This window comes from Ranitomeya variabilis, chromosome 4 (genome assembly GCF_051348905.1).
Source record: "Ranitomeya variabilis isolate aRanVar5 chromosome 4, aRanVar5.hap1, whole genome shotgun sequence".
Classification (NCBI taxonomy): domain Eukaryota; kingdom Metazoa; phylum Chordata; class Amphibia; order Anura; family Dendrobatidae; genus Ranitomeya; species Ranitomeya variabilis.
In genome coordinates, this window is record NC_135235.1 from 689,082,412 (window position 1) to 689,101,353 (window position 18,942).

The 18,942-nt window shown below is 46.5% G+C and overlaps 1 protein-coding gene across 2 annotated transcripts in view; it reads left to right on the forward strand.

Moving 5' to 3' along the window:
* Nucleotides 1-8,217: 8,217 nt before the first annotated feature.
* Nucleotides 8,218-18,942, forward strand: part of LOC143767636 (uncharacterized) — a 97,434-nt gene continuing 86,709 nt past the window's right edge. The window contains exon 1 of one of the 2 annotated variants that reach the window (XM_077256079.1): nt 8,218-8,275. Coding sequence is in view for 1 of the 2 variants with exons in the window: in XM_077256077.1 (XP_077112192.1) it covers nt 8,524-8,715 (192 nt within the window). In the remaining variant the exon portion in view is untranslated. Of the gene's footprint in view, nt 8,276-8,384; nt 8,716-18,942 lie in introns of those variants that run through there. The other variant, XM_077256077.1, reaches the window with a different exon arrangement.

An 18,942-nucleotide genomic window follows, 5' to 3' on the forward strand; every position in this document is an offset into this window, starting at 1 on the left:
AGGTGCTTGAACGGATATCAAGTGCTCGTTCAAGTGGGCTCTCCTCCATGTCAACTTCAACGTCACAACTACTCCAGTCCTCAGAGTTGTCACCCCAATCGCACTTGCTTCCTCACAGCTCCCAAGTCTCCAGCTGCCCATCTGAGCATGGGGTAGCACACATGGTTGAGTCTATAGAGCTGTTTACGCGTACTATAGCCTGGGAATCAGAGGTCTGCTCCAGAACTTCTGTGAATCCAGATGAGGAAATGATCTGCACTGACCAGAATCTTTGTGAGTCGGTCCAGGCCCAGATGAAGAAGGTTCTGAGCATAATGTAGACCCTCGTTCCCAAACAGTAACTCCTGTTGGTGGAGACAATGAGGAAGATGATGATGAGACTGAGATACCTGATTGGAATGAAAACTTGACTTTTCGGTCGGGGCAGGAAGAGTTTGGCTCTGAGGACGACGGGTGTGAGAACACACAGGATGATGATGACGAAGTTGTAGACCCCACTTACTGTCAACCCCCAGTCCGCCAGTCCATAAGGTCAGCAGAGGAGGTGGAGGAGGATGCTAGTGACGAGTCTGACAATGAGGTAACGGTGCGCCTTCCTGGACAGAGACGGAGTATTGGAAGCACGTCAACAACTGCATCCTCAACCCCAATTGTGCCTCAGACCAGAAGTCGTGGTGGCTCTTCAGGTCGCATGGGCTCTAAGCCTTGCATAGCCTGGGCATTTTTTGACATCGCAAAGGATGACCCATCTCATGTTGTCTGTAAGATTTGTCAACAAAATCTCAGTAGAGGCCAAAAAATTACTAGCTTCAGTACTTCATGCATGAACTGTCACATGGATATGATGCATAATTTGCAGTGGGAAGCTCACTGTGCTACAATGCAGCCTAGTGGGCCGGGCCAACCACCGTCTGCCCCATCAAGTGCATCCGCGTCCTTTTCAACCTCTGTGACTGTGGGGACACCACATTTTGATCAAGGCAACATAACATCTCCGCCTGCACCTTCCTCACAGACCAGCAGTTTGCCGGGGACACCCTACTCAACTCCGTCTAAGCACGGCAGCCAGCCCTCAGATGTGGACAAGTAAAAGACCATTTCCTCCTAGCCATGACAAAGCTAAGAGGTTGAATTTCTCCATCTGCAAGCTGTTGGCTACAGAAATGCTGCCTTTCCGCCTGGTGGACACAGGATTTTCGAGACCTTATGTCCTTCGCAGTGCCCCAGTACCAGATGCCCAGTCGCCACTACTTCTCAATGAAAGCTGTGCCTGCGCTACACCAGCATGTCGCACACAACATCACCACTTCCTTGAGAAACTCTGTGTGTGACAGGGTGCATTTCACCACAGACACTTGGACGAGTAGACATGGACAGGGGCTTTACATGTCGGTGACTGGGCACTGGGTAACTACGGCGACATCAGGAGAAGGGGCTGCTGTCCAAGTCTTGCCATCCCCACGAGTTGCTCGTCGATCCTCTGTATCTAGAAGTTCCTCCACTGCTTCTGCCTCCTCAACCTCCTCTTGGTCCTCCACCTGCACCCAAAGCCTGTCTGGTAATGCCACCCGCGTTGTAACTGCGCAGAAGGAATCCTGCACACCTCCTCACTATGCTGTCACCAGGGCTCAACGGCATCAGGCAGTGTTTACATTGAAATGTCTGGGTTGTGGTCAGCTCTGGAGACCGAGTTCCATCAATGGTTGTCTCCACTCAACCTGCAGCCAGGAAGGCCGTGTGCCACAATGCTGCAAACCTGGGTGCGGCCCTTCGCCGGGGCAATGTCACACACATGCCTTGTATGGCTCACGTTTGGAACCTGGTTGGCCAGCAATTTTTATCCCACTTTCCCGGACTAGATGGGCTTCTGCAGAGGGCACGGTCGCTGTGTGCTCACTTCCGCCGTTCGCATCCCGCAGCTCGACGACTTGCATCTCTACAGAAGTCGTTGTGCCTGCCAGTCCACCGGCTGAAATGCGATGTGCCCACACGGTGGAATTCAACTCTGCACATGTTGCAGCGACTGTGGCAGCACCGACGAGCCCTGGTGCAATATGTTATGACGTATAACCTGGGCCAACGAGATCAAGAGGTGGGGCAAATCACGCTGCAGGAGTGGTCTCAGATCAGGGACCTATGCACCCTTCTGCACAGTTTTGAAATAGCAACAAAGATGTTTAGTGCTGACGATGCCATTATCAGCATGACCATTCCGGTGATTTACATGCTGGAGCACACCTTACACAGTGTTCGGAGTCATGTGGTGGAACAAGAGGAGGAGGAGGAGGAACAGGAGGAGTCGTATGCGGAAGGGATCATATCTCCAAGGTCAAGAATGTTGGCAGCACCAAGGCGGCTGGCATTGGTACATGAGTGCCTTCTTGCTGCACTACCTGCAACATGACCCTCGGACTGTCAGAATCCGAAGTAATGCTGACTACTGGGTTGCCACACTCTTAGATCCCCGGTACAAATGCAAATTTGGCGAAATAATAATAGAAAGGGATTCACGCATGCAGGAGTATCAGCAGAGACTGTTACAGAATCTAACATCTGCTTTTTCACAAAACACCAGTGGTGCACGTAGTGAATCTCTGAGTTCTAACTTGCCAACCGTGGGACTATCGAGTCATCACTCAAACCGTAACAGTAACATCGTATCTGGTGGTAACAGCAATTTTTTCCAATCGTTTCAAGATTTTTTTACACAATCCTTTGCAAGGCCACAGGAGACAAGAAGTCTGACGCACAGCCAACGCCTAGAGAGGATGGAACAAGAGTATCTCCAAGTTAACATCGATGCCATGACTGTGGAACTGGACCCTTGCTCATTTTGGGCTTCCACTCTTGAAAAATGGCCTGAGCTCGCCACTCACGCCTTGGAGATCTTGTCGTGCCCTGCAGCCCACGTTCTCTCTGAACGTGTGTTCAGCGCTGCTGGTGGTGTGCTGACAGATAAGCGCACGCGGGTGTCCAGTGACAATGTAGACAGACTAACGTTCATCAAGATGAACAAATCCTGGATCCGCAAGGACTTTTCTACCCCTGTGTCATCTTGGGGAGACTAAAAGCTTGATGATTTTTGAAAATCACCTCACCAACCGTTTTAAAAAACTCTGGCGAAATTGATGCCAGTTAAGTGGTGTCTGTGGCCGAATTTTTGGAAAAAATGGAGACTCTTTGATTTAGTCTCCTTGCTGAGTTTTACATGACATTGCCATCGTCAATTCCAGGTGGGTGTGGTTGTCTGCAGAGTTGTTTACTCATACTATGGCCTGGGATTCAGAGGTCTGCTCCAAAGCTTCAGTGTCTGCTAGTCAGCAGAGTAGCCCAGCCACCCACCGCCTGTTTACCTAAGTACTATTTTTAACAGCATCTGGCCCAGGAAATCCTTTGGGGCCTAGTAGAATTTGATGCTACTCAGCAGCGTACTTCACCCATGAAGCAAGCTACACCGCCTGTTTACCTAACTACTATTTTGTAACGGCATCTGTTGTGATTTTGCTTTTTGCTCCCTCTAGTGGTCATTAGTGATTTGACTCTGGAGCGTCTGTCTTTTTCTATATCCTCACCTGGGCCGTTAGTTCAGGGGCGTTGCTATATAAGCTCCCTGGACCTTCAGTTCAATGCCTGGCATCGTTGAAATCAGAGCTAATCTGTTGTGCTCTTGTCCTCTGATCCTGGTTCCTGTTTTCCAAGCTAAGTCTGCTTCTTTGCTTTTTGCTTTTGTTTTGTTTGGTATTTTTGTCCAGCTTGTTCCTATCTGTATCCTGACCTTTGCTGGAAGCTCTAGGGGGCTGGTGTTCTCCCCCCGGACCGTTAGACGGTTCGGGGGTTCTTGAATCTCCAGCGTGGATTTTTATAGGGTTTTTGTTGACCAGATAAGTTATCTTGCTATATTCTGCTATTAGTAAGCTGGCCTCTCTTTGCTGAACCTAGTTCATTTCTGTGTTTGTCATTTCCTCTTACCTCACCGTTATTATTTGTGGGGGGCTTGTATCTTGCTTTGGGGTCCCTTTCTCTGGAGGCAAGAGAGGTCTTTGTTTTCTTCTCCTAGGGGTAGTTAGATTCTCCGGCTGGCGCGTGTCATCTAGCGATCACCGTAGGCATGATCCCCGGCTACTTCTAGTGTTGGCGTTAGGAGTAGCTATTTGGTCAACCCAGTTACCACAGCCCTATGAGCTGGATTTTTGTATCTTGCAGACTTACACGTTCCTCTGAGACCCTGTCCACTGGGGTCATAACAGGCATCTAGCCCTTTTGGGCCTAGTAGAATTTGGTGCAACTCAGCAGCGTACCCCACCCATGAAGCAAGCTACACCGCCTGTTTACCTAACTACTATTTTGTAACGGCATCTAGGCCAGGAAATCCTTTTGGGCCTAGTAGAATTTGGTGCAACTCAGCAGCGTACCCCACCCATGAAGAAAGCTACACCGCCTGTTTACCTAACTACTATTTTGTAACGGCATCTAGCCCAGGAAATCCTTTTGGGCCTAGTAGAATTTAGTGCAACTCAGCAGCGTACCCCACCCATGAAGCAAGCTACACCGCCTGTTTACCTAACTACTATTTTGTAACGGCATCTAGCCCAGGAAATCCTTTTGGGCCTAGTAGAATTTAGTGCTACTCAGCAGCGTACCCCACCCATGAAGCAAGCTACATCGCCTGTTGATCTAATTACTAAGTTTTAACTGATCTAGCCCAGGAAATCGTTTTGTACCTAATAGCATTTTGTGCTACTCAGCAGAGTACCCCACCTATGAAGCAAGCTACACCGCCTGTTTACCTATCTACTATTTTTTAATGGCATTTGGCCCAGGAAATCCTTTTGGGCCTAGTAGCAATTTCTGCTACTCAGCAGAGTACCCCACCCATGAAGCAAGCTGCACCGCCTTCTTTCTTTCACAATCTAACCCCTCGGCTCAGGGGTGTCCACTCTCCCTCCAGCTCTCTCCTTCTCACAGGTGGACTACCGCGTGTTTTCTCACTGTGGCAAATCTTTTGGGCCCAGGCATAAGAAGTCATCGGGGTAATGGATAATATGTGCCGCCTTACAAACGTCCATGACGACACATTTGAGGAAGCAACTAAACGCCTCAAATAGTGAGCAGGATATGGAGCACCCCATGGGCAAACAGCGATCTATGTAGTATGCTCCTTCACAGAAGCAGCCCAATGGGAGGACACTATTCAGAGGCACAGGTAGTAACCAGAACGCCCCATCAATGTCTGTTTTGGCCATTAGGGTGCCCCTTCCCAACTTCTTGACCCACCTGATTGCCTCGTCAAAGGAAGTACAGTACATAGTACTGTACTTGGTTCCGCGTCGATGTTGTCGTTTACTGACCTGCCCCTTGGATATGACAAATGGTGGATTAGTCTGAATGTATTGGGTTCATTTTTTGGCACAACTCCCAACGGGGGTACCACTACGTCTTCTAAGGAAAGTGTTCTGAATGGACCCTCCGCCATTCTACCTAAAGATATTTCTTTTTTTTTTTTTGTCAAGATGTCTGGGTGTTGGTAGAGTGAGTTTAGATTTTTACTCCAGCCTTTCTTAACTTTAGAAGGGCATGACATACCTATATCTGTGTCTCCTCCTCCTTTTACTCCTCCACCTCTTTTCTTTTCGCATGACTATGTGTAGTTGTGACTTTTCCATGTGTTTGTTGTGTCTTCTGAGCAGTTTGTCAGCCTTTGGACACCTTTTAAGGTGTTTTCTATGTGTTTTCCATGTGTTTGTATGTGTTTGCCTGCCATTGGTTTCAATGGGGTTCGATGGTGTTCGTCGAACAGTTCAACGAACATCTCCCTGTTCGACGAACCGAACCGAACCCGAACACTAGGGAGGTGGCTCATCTCTAATGACAAGTAATCTGAAAAACAAAAGACAAAAACATAAAAAAAAATAAAAAAAATTCTACAGAAAACATGAATAATCCAACCTTTCATTCAGTCCCAATGGACCTTGGGCATTTGCTTTAATAATCCACCTAGCTTCACGCCTCAAAAGGATTTTGTTATGATCACCCCCGCTTGGTGGTAATTTAACCACTTCCAAGCCTGCAAAACGCAGGCAGCGCGGATTACTATCATGTTTTTCCTGAATGTGCTTAATGAATCTAAGAGGGCCTTTGCCCGTTGTAACTGAATGAAAATGTTCACAGAATCTAATGAAGACAGATCTTATAGTCTTACTTATATAATAGAAGGAACATGGACAAAAAATTATATACACCACATATTTGGTTTTACATGTGATCAAGTCTCTTACATGATGATATATAGAGCCAATTTGTAACGATTTACCTGTTTGATGATAAGAACAGAAGTAGCAATCCCCACAGCGAAAATTGCCTTTTGGGGTATTAGTAGACAGCCAGTTTGTATTGCGTTGAGAAATACGGTGTTTCACTAACATATCGGTTAGATTAGTCGTCCGTCTATAGGAGAAACGTGGAGCGATTTCACCGCGTTTGTGCAAGACGCCATCTGAAGCCAAAACGTGCCAATGCGAATAAATCGCCTGATCAAGAGAGGTATGTTCAAAGCAAAAGTTAAAAATCTTTTGCGAACTTCCCGAACGCATTGAGGAGTAACCTGATTTCTTACTCAGCAATTCGGATTGCTTAACTTTTTTAACGCGTTGTTCAGATGCATTCAGCACATTTTTTGGATAACCTCTTGCCTCAAACCGCGTTTTTAAATCGTCCAATTGCTGTTGAAACAAACTTTCATCATTATTTATTTTCCTTAAACGCAACATCTGGCTGTAAGGCAAACTTTTTTTTGTATAATACGGGTGGGCAGAGTCATAATGTAGCAGCGAGTTGGAAGCTGTAGGTTTTCTATGAACTTTTGTTATGATAGCATCATCTTTAATATTTATATCAATGTCAAGAAAACACAAATTGTTACGTCCAAAATTAGAGGTAAAGCGCATATTTTCATCATTGGTATTATTTAAATATGCCACAAATTTTGCTTCAAGAAGGGATTCTTTATACCAGTAATAAACTTCTCCTCAAAGGCTGCCAAGAATAAATTGGCGAAAACGCATGCCTAGGGGCGTACCCATTGCGGTACCGACCACTTGTAGGTAACACTGATCCAGAAATTTAAATGCGTTGTGAGTTAATACAAAATCAAGCCCCTCAAATATAAAAGAAACAAATGTGGACGATTTATTCGAATTGTGTAAAATTCTCTCTACCGCTGCTATACCAAGATTGTGCAGGATTCTGGTGTATAGACTCTCTATATCTATAGAAGCTAAAGAAAAATTAGGTTGCCATTCAATTGACTGTAAAATCCTAAGAAAGTCACCAGAATCGCGCACAAAAGAGGGAATTTGGGACAGCAGCGGTTTAAAACACCAATCAAGATATTGGGAAAGAGGTTCTGTGACAGAATTCAGACCTGACACAATCGGTCGTCCGGGAGGGTGTGAAACTGACTTGTGGATTTTTTTGAATTGTATACCAATGAGGAATACAAGGAAATGAAGGAAACAGTTTCTCATTTTTTCTTATTGACTCTATTAACATTATTAGTGAGGAATATGCAAAAAAAAAAGGGATATGAAATGGTTTACTGTATGTAAACCATGTCTCATATCCTGTTGGGTTAATAAGGAGATAGCAAAAGCCGGCAATTGAATTACCGGCTTTTCCGCTATCTAGCTCTGTATTATATTTATATATATGTGTCTCACTGACATATATATATGTATAGACTGTATATATGTTTTCATGAATATTTGCGCCCATGGATCCATTCTATGTCCAGAAAATCTCGCCGTATGGATGCCACACAGATGACACATGGATAATTTTTGGAGAAAAAATAGCATCCTCGTGTTGAATACGGATCACCGTTCAGGAGCTTTTCCGCATATTACGCCTGTAAAAAACGGACCGTACTTCCCTACGCTAAGTGTGATGCCAGCCCTACACGGATCGGCTCCGTACACCCCGTACACACACGGCTCCACTCTGCACACCTCAAACACACGTGGCTCCCCTCCGTACACATGCAGCTCTGCTCTGTACACCTCGTACACATGTGGCTCTGCTACATCCACACTGCAAACCCCTCCGGACCCCACACATAAACTTCCCCCCATCCAGCACCATGACAACCAGCACAGCAGAGTCCTGCATACACTGAGGCCCCTGATCATGTGACCCCTGACTCCTCCCCTCCTGTGACCTCATCACAGGTCCTGTGCGTACGGAGCAGCCATATATGTGAAGGGCGGCTCTGCGGGTGGAGGTAGGTGCCGGAGGCTCCATTATTCTCTATGTGGAGTGCGGCTCTGTGGGTGGAGGTCGGTGCTGGAGGCTCCATTATTCTCTATGTGGAGGGCGGCTCTGAGGGTGGAGGTCGGTGCTGGAGGCTCCATTATTCTCTATGTGGAGTGCGGCTCTGCGGGTGGAGGTCGGTGCTGGAGGCTCCATTATTCTCTATGTGGAGTGCGGCTCTGTGGGTGGAGGTCGGTGCTGGAGGCTCCATTATTCTCTATGTGGAGTGCGGCTCTGCGGGTGGAGGTCGGTGCTGGAGGCCCCATTATTCTCTATGTGGAGTGCGGCTCTGCGGGTGGAGGTCGGTGCTGGAGGCTCCATTATTCTCTATGGGGAGTGCGGCTCTGCGGGTGGAGGTCGGTGCTGGAGGCTCCATTATTCTCTATGGGGAGTGCGGCTCTGCGGGTGGAGGTTGGTGCTGGAGATTACCCATTACTGGGCGTGGGGGACATTAACCAGCATGGAGGAGACTCCTTTGGGGTCTCTGTGTGGTGTGAACAGTGACATAACATCTGTGGACAGAATGCGGCTTAGTTGGTTCCACATTATTTCCAAGGGGTAACGTTTCTCCTTATGGAGAGTAACATACCATCTCTGGCTTGTCAAGGTAAGGAGGCTTATTCGCCGTGCAATGCTCCTCTGGGAATTTAAATATGCAAATTGCCTCTTCTGAGAAAAAGAGGACTTTACTCTATAGCGCCACCTATTGGAAGTAGCGATCCTACAAGTCACAATCAACCCTTTAACGAGTCGTGCAATATGACTTAGGATAAAAGCCAAATCAGTATCTCAATTGAATGAATTGAATTGAGATACTGATTTGGCTTTTATCCTAAGTCATATTGCACGACTCGTTAAAGGGTTGATTGTGACTTGTAGGATCGCTACTTCCAATAGGTGGCGCTATAGAGTAAAGTCCTCTTTTTCTCAGAAGAGGCAATTTGCATACATTATTTCCAGTCAGACACCTGCAGGATGAGAGGACAGAAGCCCAGAGAAGTTCTCCCACAATGCGATGATTCCTCTCCTGGCTCCAGCACAATAATGTAGATACTAGTGATGAGGGAGCCGCTCTCCACTACTCGATCCGGCATCGGGGGCTCGGACAAGCTTGTTACTGGAGTATCGCAGGTGATGGAGCGCCGTGCTCGAGTTCCCAGCCAATAAACATGCGGGGATTGCCCGCCATACGCGGTAATGTTATAGTCACGTTGACTACTGGTATTACTATGACTGTCTGGCCACATCATGTTATCGGGTTTATAGAACACCCAGTGACACGATGCTCGGCACACCGTCCTCAGGAAGCAGCTCAGGGAGAGTTGTTATAGGAGGGAGCGCTTAGATTATTGTCAGCCCCCTAAGGATTATAAAGTTGTATCCTTTAGTGTCTTTCATGTGGCACTATAAGGTGTATGTAACCCCTTCATCCAGAATATTGTTTTCACATTCCTGACCAGGCCAATTTTCACAATTCTGACCACAGTCACTTTGAGGTAATAGCTCTGGACACTTCAATTGATCCCACTGATTCTGTTTTTTTTGTGACATATTGTACTTCATGATAGTGGTAACATTTCTTTGACATGACTTGTGTTTATTTGTGAAAAAAAATTAGAAGTTAGGAGAAAATTTTGATATTTTCAAACTTTTAACTTTTATGCCCTTAAATCAGTCACGTCACACAAAATACTTAATAAATAACATTTCCCTCATGTCTACTTTACATCAGCACAATTTTTTAAACCTATTTTTCCAGGACGTTGCTCCTGACAGCACCACCAGGAGGTTGTCCTTCGTATCCTTGATAGGGGCAGGAACACAGAAGAGGTTAAATAGCCCCTCCCCACCTCCACCCTTCAGTGTTTTTCCTGTCCCTATCAGGGACAGACGCAGGAGAGAGTTCTCCAGAAGATAGAATACCTGGATATGATGTCGGGGAGCAGAGGCTCCCGAGGGCGGTATTTTCCTCCTGGAGGTGGCTCTGGACCGCGGGAGTCCCTATGGAGGGACTCCTACAGATCGCAGGATACTGACGGAGGTCCCTCATGCGATGGTAGAGCTGGGTGCTCCCGTCAGTTGCCTCATCCCTTCATAAGGGCTCTGAGGCAGCAGCTACTGCAGCGGTCCTCGGCTATTCTCCTGCCTGTGGTCCACGTGGGCCGGCGGCATCTCCCCGATCTTCCGGCGCCGACGGTATCTCCCCAGAGCGCCGGAGAAAGCACGCCAATGAGTGCTTCCGGGGGGCGGAGCCAGATTGCAGATTCAGTGACACCGGTGGTTTTCGGTGTCTTGGACCCAGACACGTCGCCGGAGTAGAGGGAGAGCCTGGGGCATGATGGCACCGAAAATGCATGGTTCCAGGCTGGTCAACGTGCGTTCCAGATGACGTATGTGCAGTGCAGCTGGGACCTACAATCACCGAAATCTGCAGCAGCTGAGCTCGGAAGGAGGATGGGTCAGATGTCTTGAAGCCAGCTGAGACAGACTATTTAGACACAGACAGTTGACAGCACACTTTACCTAGTAAACATGGGGGGTGCTAATCGTCCAGACGTCCAGTCCTCCGAGCTCGCCCCAGAACATGTGAGTAATTACATAGTGGGGTGTACTAGGACCAGTCGAATACAGACTACAGGGCCCTCTTATATGTCTATTTCAGGATAAGGAAGCACCCAAGCGTCCAGCAGCAGTGTCTAAACGCAAGACTAATAGATGTCCCTTATGCTCAAACAGACTGCCAGAAGGACACTCTAAAAAGCTATGTGACAGCTGCATGTCGGGGTTACTTAAAGAAAAGCAGACCCCTATTTTTTTAGACAGCTTTGTGATCAAAGAAGAGGTACAGACAACGGTATCATCTCTGATGCCGGTTGAATCCCCCGTCCTAAAAAAACCTTGGTGGGAGCAGGATTTTAGCTCAGAAGAAGGAGAGGTCTCAACTTACTCTATATCGGATTCCACGGAAGGCGAATGTTCTTCCGCTTTGCTCCCAGAAGAGAGGAAGAAGTATCTGTTCTCTTCCAAAAACACAGACATACTCCTGCAGGCTGTCAGAAACACCATGAAGGTGGAAGAAGCCACAGAACTTTTAACGGTCCAGGAGGAAATGTTTGGCGGGCTTAGAGCTCGCAGGAACAGAGTGTTTCTAGTAAATCACCATATAACAGAAATGATTCTGGAAGAATGGGAGGACGTCTGAAAGAAGCTCATAGTCCCAAGGGATTTTAAACACTGACTCCCAATTGATCCTGACGAAACCAAAGTATGGGAATCTGTGCCAAAAGTAGATATACCAGTGGCTAAGGTCTCAAAGAAGACCGCCATACCGTTTGAAGATTCGTCTGGTCTCAAAGACCCTATGGACAAAAGATCAGAAGATCTCCTCAAAAAGGCTTGGGAGGCATCATCAGCTATCATGAAGGCTAATATTGCGGCTACCTCAGTGGCCAGATCAATGTCTCTATGGGTAGAAAAACTAGAAGACCAGATTAACAATAAAACTTCTAGAGAAGGAATCCCAAAATCATTACCATTGTTGAAGATGTCGACGGATTTTATGGCTGATGCTTCGGCAGAATCAGTCCGTTTCGTGGCGAGAAACAATGCCTTATCCAACGCAGCAAGATGCGCTCCGTGGCTTAGGTCATGGGATACACAATCAAAGAATAAACTCTGTTCAATACCCTCCTCCAGCCTTCATGTATTCGGTCCAGTATTGGACGAACTGCTTGAAAAAGCAGCAGACAAGAAGGGCTTTCCTGAGGAGAAACCGAAAAGCACGCCGTCCTTTCATTGGACTCGTTCCCATCCCAGACAGGACTATAGAGGGGAAAGGTGGAAGGTGGAGCTACCCGAAAGGTGGTAGAGGTAGAGGTACCTTCCAGAAACCAAGATCCAACAGACAATGACGCCAAAACAGTAAGTGGAAGACTCCAGTACTTTTTACAGGGCTGGCGAGAAATCAATCAGGATTCATGGATCTTACGTACGATATAACAGCGGTACAGAATAGAATTCAGCCAGTTAACCCCAAGAGATTTTGTCTGACTCAGACCCAGTCTCCAACAGTTCACCAGAGACTTCTAAAGGATATACAGGACCTTCTCCAGTTAAGAGCCATTATCCCGGAACCCCACTCTCAAAGATTCAGGGGACACTATTCAAGCCTGTTCTCTATAACGAAACCAGGGGGGGAATACCTTACAATCATAAACCTCAAACCACTAAATCAGTGGGTAACATACAAACAGTTCAAGATGATGTCCCTCAAATCTGTAATAACTCTAATCCAAAAAGGCTCAGTAATGAGCACACTAGACCTAAAAAGTGCTTACTACCAGGTCCCCATGTACGCCTCCCATCAACAATATCTCAGATTTGCTATAAGAAACCGAGATCACATACAACATATCCAGTTCAGGTGCCTGCCATTTGGCCTCTCGTCTGCTCCGAGAATCTTCACTCAACTTATGGCAGAAGTGATGGCCTTCCTGAGAGAAAAAGAAATCCTGATCGTTCCTTATCTGGACGACATCCTGCTTATAGCAGACTCCCCTCAACAATTGGAGGAACATTTAACGACAACCAGGTCGGTTCTAGAGAAACTAGGATGGCTAATAAATCTAATTTCAAACCAGAAACAAAAAACTGTTTCTCGGAGTGATCCTAGACTCAACTCAGGAACATTCGTACCTCCCGCAACACAAACAAGAATCAATAAAAAAAGAGATTCAAATATTACAGAGGCAAAAGCACACCTCCATATGGAAAACCATGAGGGTGCTGGGTTTGATGACATCATGCATTCCCAGCATTCAATGGAGTCAGTATCATTCAAGATCCTTGTAGCAAGAAGTCCTTTCACTATGGGACAGCAGAGAAACATCTTTGGACAACAGGGTGCACTTATCCAAAGAGGCAAAAAGATCACTGTCATGGTGGACCATGGAAGCAAACCTCGGGAGAGGAAAACCCTGGAAAACATCTCCATATGTGGGCATCACTACGGATGCAAGCCTCAGAGACTGGGGAGCCCATATGGAGGGAAGCTACTCCCAAGGAACTTGGTTGGGGTCAATAAGCAACAGATCTTCAAATTACAGGGAGCTCAGAGCAGTCTGGAAAGCCCTAAAGAAATATCAGGAAGACCTAAAAGACCAACACGTTGAATTGTCTGAGAAGATACGGACAACAGTAGCCTTCATACTTCATCAGGGAGGTCCAAGACATCATCACTTGCAGGACCTGTCAGACACAATTTTCTCCTTGGCAGAGCTCACAGTGAAGTCAATAACAGCCATTCACCTGAAAGGTACTGAAAATCAGGTAGCCGACTTTCTGAGCAGACAAAAGTTATGTCCCACAGAATGGTCCTTTAAACCATGAGATCTTTGTTCAGTTAACCCAAGACTAGTGTTGAGCGATACCGTCCGATACTTGAAAGTATCGGATAGTATCGGCCGATACCCGAAAAATATCGGATATCGCCGATACCGATACCCGATACCAATACAAGTCAATGGGACACCAAGTATCGGAAGGTATCCTGATGGTTCCCAGGGTCTGAAGGAGAGGAAACTCCCCTTCAGGCCCTGGGATCCATATTAATGTGTAAAATAAAGAATAAAAATAAAAAATATTGATATACTCACCCTCTGACGCGCCCTGCTTGTAACCGCCAGCCTCCGTTCATAAGAATGAGCACTTGAAAGTCCTTAGATGACGTCGCGGCCTGTGATTGGTCGCGTTGCGGTCACGTGACCGCTCCGCGACCAATCACAGGCCGCGACGCCATCTAAGGACTTTCAAGCGCTCATTCTTATGAACGGAGGCTGGCGGTTACAACCAGGGCGCGTCAGAGGGTGAGTATATCAATATTTTTTATTCTTTATTTTACACATTAATATCGATCCCGATACCACAAAAGTATCGGATCTCGGTATCGGAATTCCGATACAGCAAATATCGCCCGATACTTGCGGTATCGGAATGCTCAACACTACCCAAGACAAAATACAAAGACAGAAAGGTTCTTCTCTCTAAATCCAGGAGCCAGGTCATCAGGGATAGACGCCCTGGCCCAGAATTGGGACCTGAATCTGGCTTATGCTTTTCCACCATTGGCTGTAATACCGAGAGTCTTGAGGAAGATCCAGGAGAGCCAAGTGGCAGTAATCTAAATTGTACCATACTGGCCCAAAAGGAGCTGGTTCCCCCTACTAAAATGGATGTCCCTAGAAGAGCCAGTCCATCTACCAGCAAGATCGGACCTTTTATTTCAGGGCCCTCTAGTTCATCAAAACCCGGGTCTGCTACAATTAGCAGCTTGGATCCTGAAAAAGAGATCCTGAGGTCAAAGGGTCTTTCAGAGCCAGTCATTTCTACCATCCAAAACAGCAGAAAGCCGGTGACTTCCGCAATATACAGGAAGATATGGAAGAAGTTCTGTTCGCAAAGTACAACTCCTGTATCAGTTTCTGAGGGCCCAGATATTCATAGAATCCTAGACTTTCTTCAGTCAGGCCTTGATAAAGGGTTAAGACCTAGTACGTTAAAAGTGCAAATTTCAGCTCTTGTTTCTTTTTATGACTTCCAGTTAGCCAGTCATCCCTGGGTAATGAGATTTATTAAAGCCACCCAACGGCTTAGGCCAACAATACGCAGTTCAGTACCTCCCTGGGATCTCAGCCTAGTTTTGAATGAACTTTGTAAAGAACCATACGAAACACTATATCAAGCAGACTTAAGAGCAGTAACCCTTAAAGCCCTCTTCTTAGTGGCAATTAGGGTTGAGCGACTTTCACTTTTTTAGGATCGAGTCGGGCTTCGCGAAACCCGACTTAGTCAAAAGTTGAGTCAAGTGTAATCGTCCGATTATCGCCAAAAGTCGGGGATCGACCGAAACATGAAACCCAATGCAAGTCAATGGGGAAGCATAGTCGGCAGTGAATGGAGGCCAGGGGTGAGTGAGTGGGCGCCTACAGTGCCCATTGTAATGGTAAAAACATTCATTCTTGTTACAGAAGCTTGTCAATCTTAATTTACTTTATAATAATAGTTAGGCATTGGAAATTGGGGGTCATTTGGCTAAAGTTGTGGGGGGTAGGGCTGGTTCAATTTTGTTAGTGGGGCCAGGAAACGTGGAGTACATCATGGCGGTGGAGCAGTGAGAGGTAAGTATTTCAACTTTGCAAGTGCTGTAATCCAGAGCAAGCAGGGGGGGCCCACTCGTTGGCATTGGCACTGGCACAGTGCCCCTCAAAGTACGGCGGTGTGTTTGCACGGCGGGGGCGCCTCCCACCGGCAGCGACACTTTTGCGTACTCTGAGGGGCCCTGTGCCAGTGACGTCGCCAACGAGTATGCCCCCCCACCTGATGAAGGAACCTGCACTTTCATCTGCACCTTCCTCTTTGTCCCTGTGTAAGGTGGTATAGTATGCGGGAAGGGGAACCTGACTTTCAGCAGGGTCAGATTGTGGCTGTGTAGCATGCAAGGGGAATGTAGTGGTCTGGGTCAATGTACCACAAGACTCATCTAGCACTGGCTGGGCAATGGGCAGGATGAGGAGGAAACACAGATATAGGCCCAAATAATAAAGTGGGCTAAATGCAGTTCAAAATTGGTAACAGGACTAACCAGGCGGCATTGCTTTGTTCAGTGGAGTAGAAAACCCAGGAGCGGCAGACACGGTTTTACGGGCCCAACCACACTAGTAGGCCCAATGCAGTTTAATATTACAAATATAGGCCGAAAGCCTGAAGATTGAAGCTCAGGAAAATAACACAGGACAACACCAAGGTGCGGCAGACACCGTTACTAGGCCCAACCAACGTAGTAGGCCAAATGCAGTTTAATATTTAAAATGTAGGCCGAAAGCCTGAACATTGAAGCTCGGGAAAACAAAACAGGAGAAAACCCAGGAGCGGCAGACACCGTTTTAAGGGCCCAACCACACTAGTAGGCTCAATGCAGTTTAATATTACAAATATAGGCCGAAAGCCTGAACATTGAAGCTCTGGAAAATAACACAGGACAACACCAAGGTGCGGCAGACACCGTTACTAGGCCCAACCAAAATAGTAGGCCAACTGCAGTGTTATATAAACAACAACTTAATGAGAGCCTGAAGATTGAAGCTCAGCTCTGTTCAGTGGAGAACACCAAGGAGCGGCAGACACCATTAGTAGGCCCCAACCACACTAGTAGGCCAACTGCAGTGTAAGATAAACCACAACTTAATGAGAGCCTGAAGATTAAAGCTCAGCTCTGTTCAGTGGAGAACACCAAGGTGCGGCAGACACCGTTACTAGGCCCAACCAAACTAGTAGGCCAACTGCAGTGTTATATAAACAACTTAATGAGAGCCTGAAGATTGAAGCTCAGCTTTATTCAGTGTAGGAGACAAGCGAGGGGCAGCAGACACCGTTACTAGGGCCCAACCAAACGAGTTGGCCAATTGCAGTTTAATATTTAAAATGTAGGCCGAAAGCCCGAAGCTTGAAGCTCAGTAAAACCAAACAGGAGAAAACCCAGGAGCGGCAGACACCGTTAGTAGGGCCCAACCACACTAGTAGGCCAACTGCAGTTTAATATCTGATAATATAGGCCGAAAGCATGAAGACTGAAGCTCAGCTTTGTACAGTGAAGGGCCACAACAGGGAGCGGCAGACACCGTTAGTAGGCCCCAACCACACTAGTAGGCCAACAGCAGTGTTATATTAACAACAACTACTTAATGAGAGCCTGAAGATTGAAGCTCAAGAAAACCAAACAGCAGAAAACCCAGGAGCGGCAGACACCGTTAGTAGGGCCCAACCAGACAAGTTGGCCAAATGCAGTTTAATATCTGATAATATAGGCTGAAAGCCTGAAGACTGAAGCTCAGCTTTGTACAGTGAAGGACAACACCAGGGAGCGGCAGACACCGTTAGTAGGCCCCAACCAAACTAGTAGGCCAACTGCAGTTTTATATAAACAACAACTTAATGAGAGCCTGAAGATTGAAGATCAGCTCTGTTCAGTGGAGAACACCAAGGAGCGCAGACACCGTTAGTAGGCCCCAACCACACTAGTAGGCCAACAGCAGTGTTATATTAACAACAACTACTTAATGAGAGCCTGAAGATTGAAGCTCAAGAAAACCAAACAGGAGAAAACCCAGGAGCGGCAGACACCGTTAGTAGGGCCCAACCAGACACGTAGGCCAAATGCAGTTTAATATCTGATAACATAGGCCGAAAGCCTGAAGATTGAAGCTCAGCTTTATTCAGTGGAGGACAACTGTAATGGGAGACAGACACAATAAGTAGGCCTAAATAAGTAATTAGACAAAATGCAGTTCAAAATTGGTAAGTGGAGTACACAGGCGGCATAGCGTGGTTCAGCGGAGGAGGGCATGTGTAATTAGTGGCTCTGACACACTAAGTAGGCCTAAAATAAAAAGGAAGGCTATATTCAGTTCAAAATTGGTAAAAGGAGTACCCAAGTGGCATAGCTGGGTTCAGCGGTGGAGGACAACTGTTGAGAGAGTCTGACACAGTTACTAGGCCCAAATAAGTAAGTTGGCTAAATGCTGTTCTAAATTGGTAAGAGGTGTACACAGGCCGCCTAGCTTTTTACAGCGGGGGACAGTTGTAAGTGTAATGTGTGGTGCAGACAGACACAGACAGACAGACAGAGGCCTACAATAAAAAAAAGGTGGCTAAATGCTGTTCAAACAGGGCAGCCACTAGGAATTTCGTGGCCCCATACTGGCCAAATTTTTTGGGCCCCTGGAAACTCCGCCCTGGCTCCACCCTAGCCACGCCTCTACCCCTCGAACCTTCCACAGTCCCACCACCCTCTCTTGGAAAAACTCCACTTCTGCATCACGTCCTCACCAATCACACATTAACAGTTCCCATCACCAGGTCATATATATAGCCAGCAGCTTTTGTTTTGGCCAAAAGATTTTTTAATCCGCCACCATGACAAGGTAGACTCTTTTGGCCGGCTCTACTCCACTGTAACTTGTTAAACTTTTTTTTTTTTTTTTCAAATATCCAATACAATTTTAGGTATATTTTTATTTATTTTTCAAATTTTAAAATGACCAATAATGCCACATACAAGGGACAAATACCACTGCACCATGACCGAATCACATATTACCACCACATGGTGACCAATAATACCACATACAAGGAACAAATACCATCACACCATGACCAGACCACATTTTCCCACCACATAGTAACCGAATAATGCCACATACAAGGAACAAATACCGCCACACCATGACCAGACCACATATTACTACCACAGTGACCGAATAATAGCAAATACAAGGAACAAATACCGCCACACCATGAACAGATCACATATTACCACCACATAGTGACCGAATACTACAATACTGATCATTAATAAAAAAACAAACAATACTAATGCCATTATACAGAGGAGATCTGTACTGTAGTATACAATGTCCTTGTACTGGTAATACAGTGATCACCAGTGACATTATACACAGGAGCTCTGTATATAGCATATAGTGTATAGTATCAGTTCACAGGTAATACAGGGATCACCAGTGACATTAAACACAGGAGCTCTGTATACAGCATATAGTGTCAGTGTACAAGTAATACTGGGAT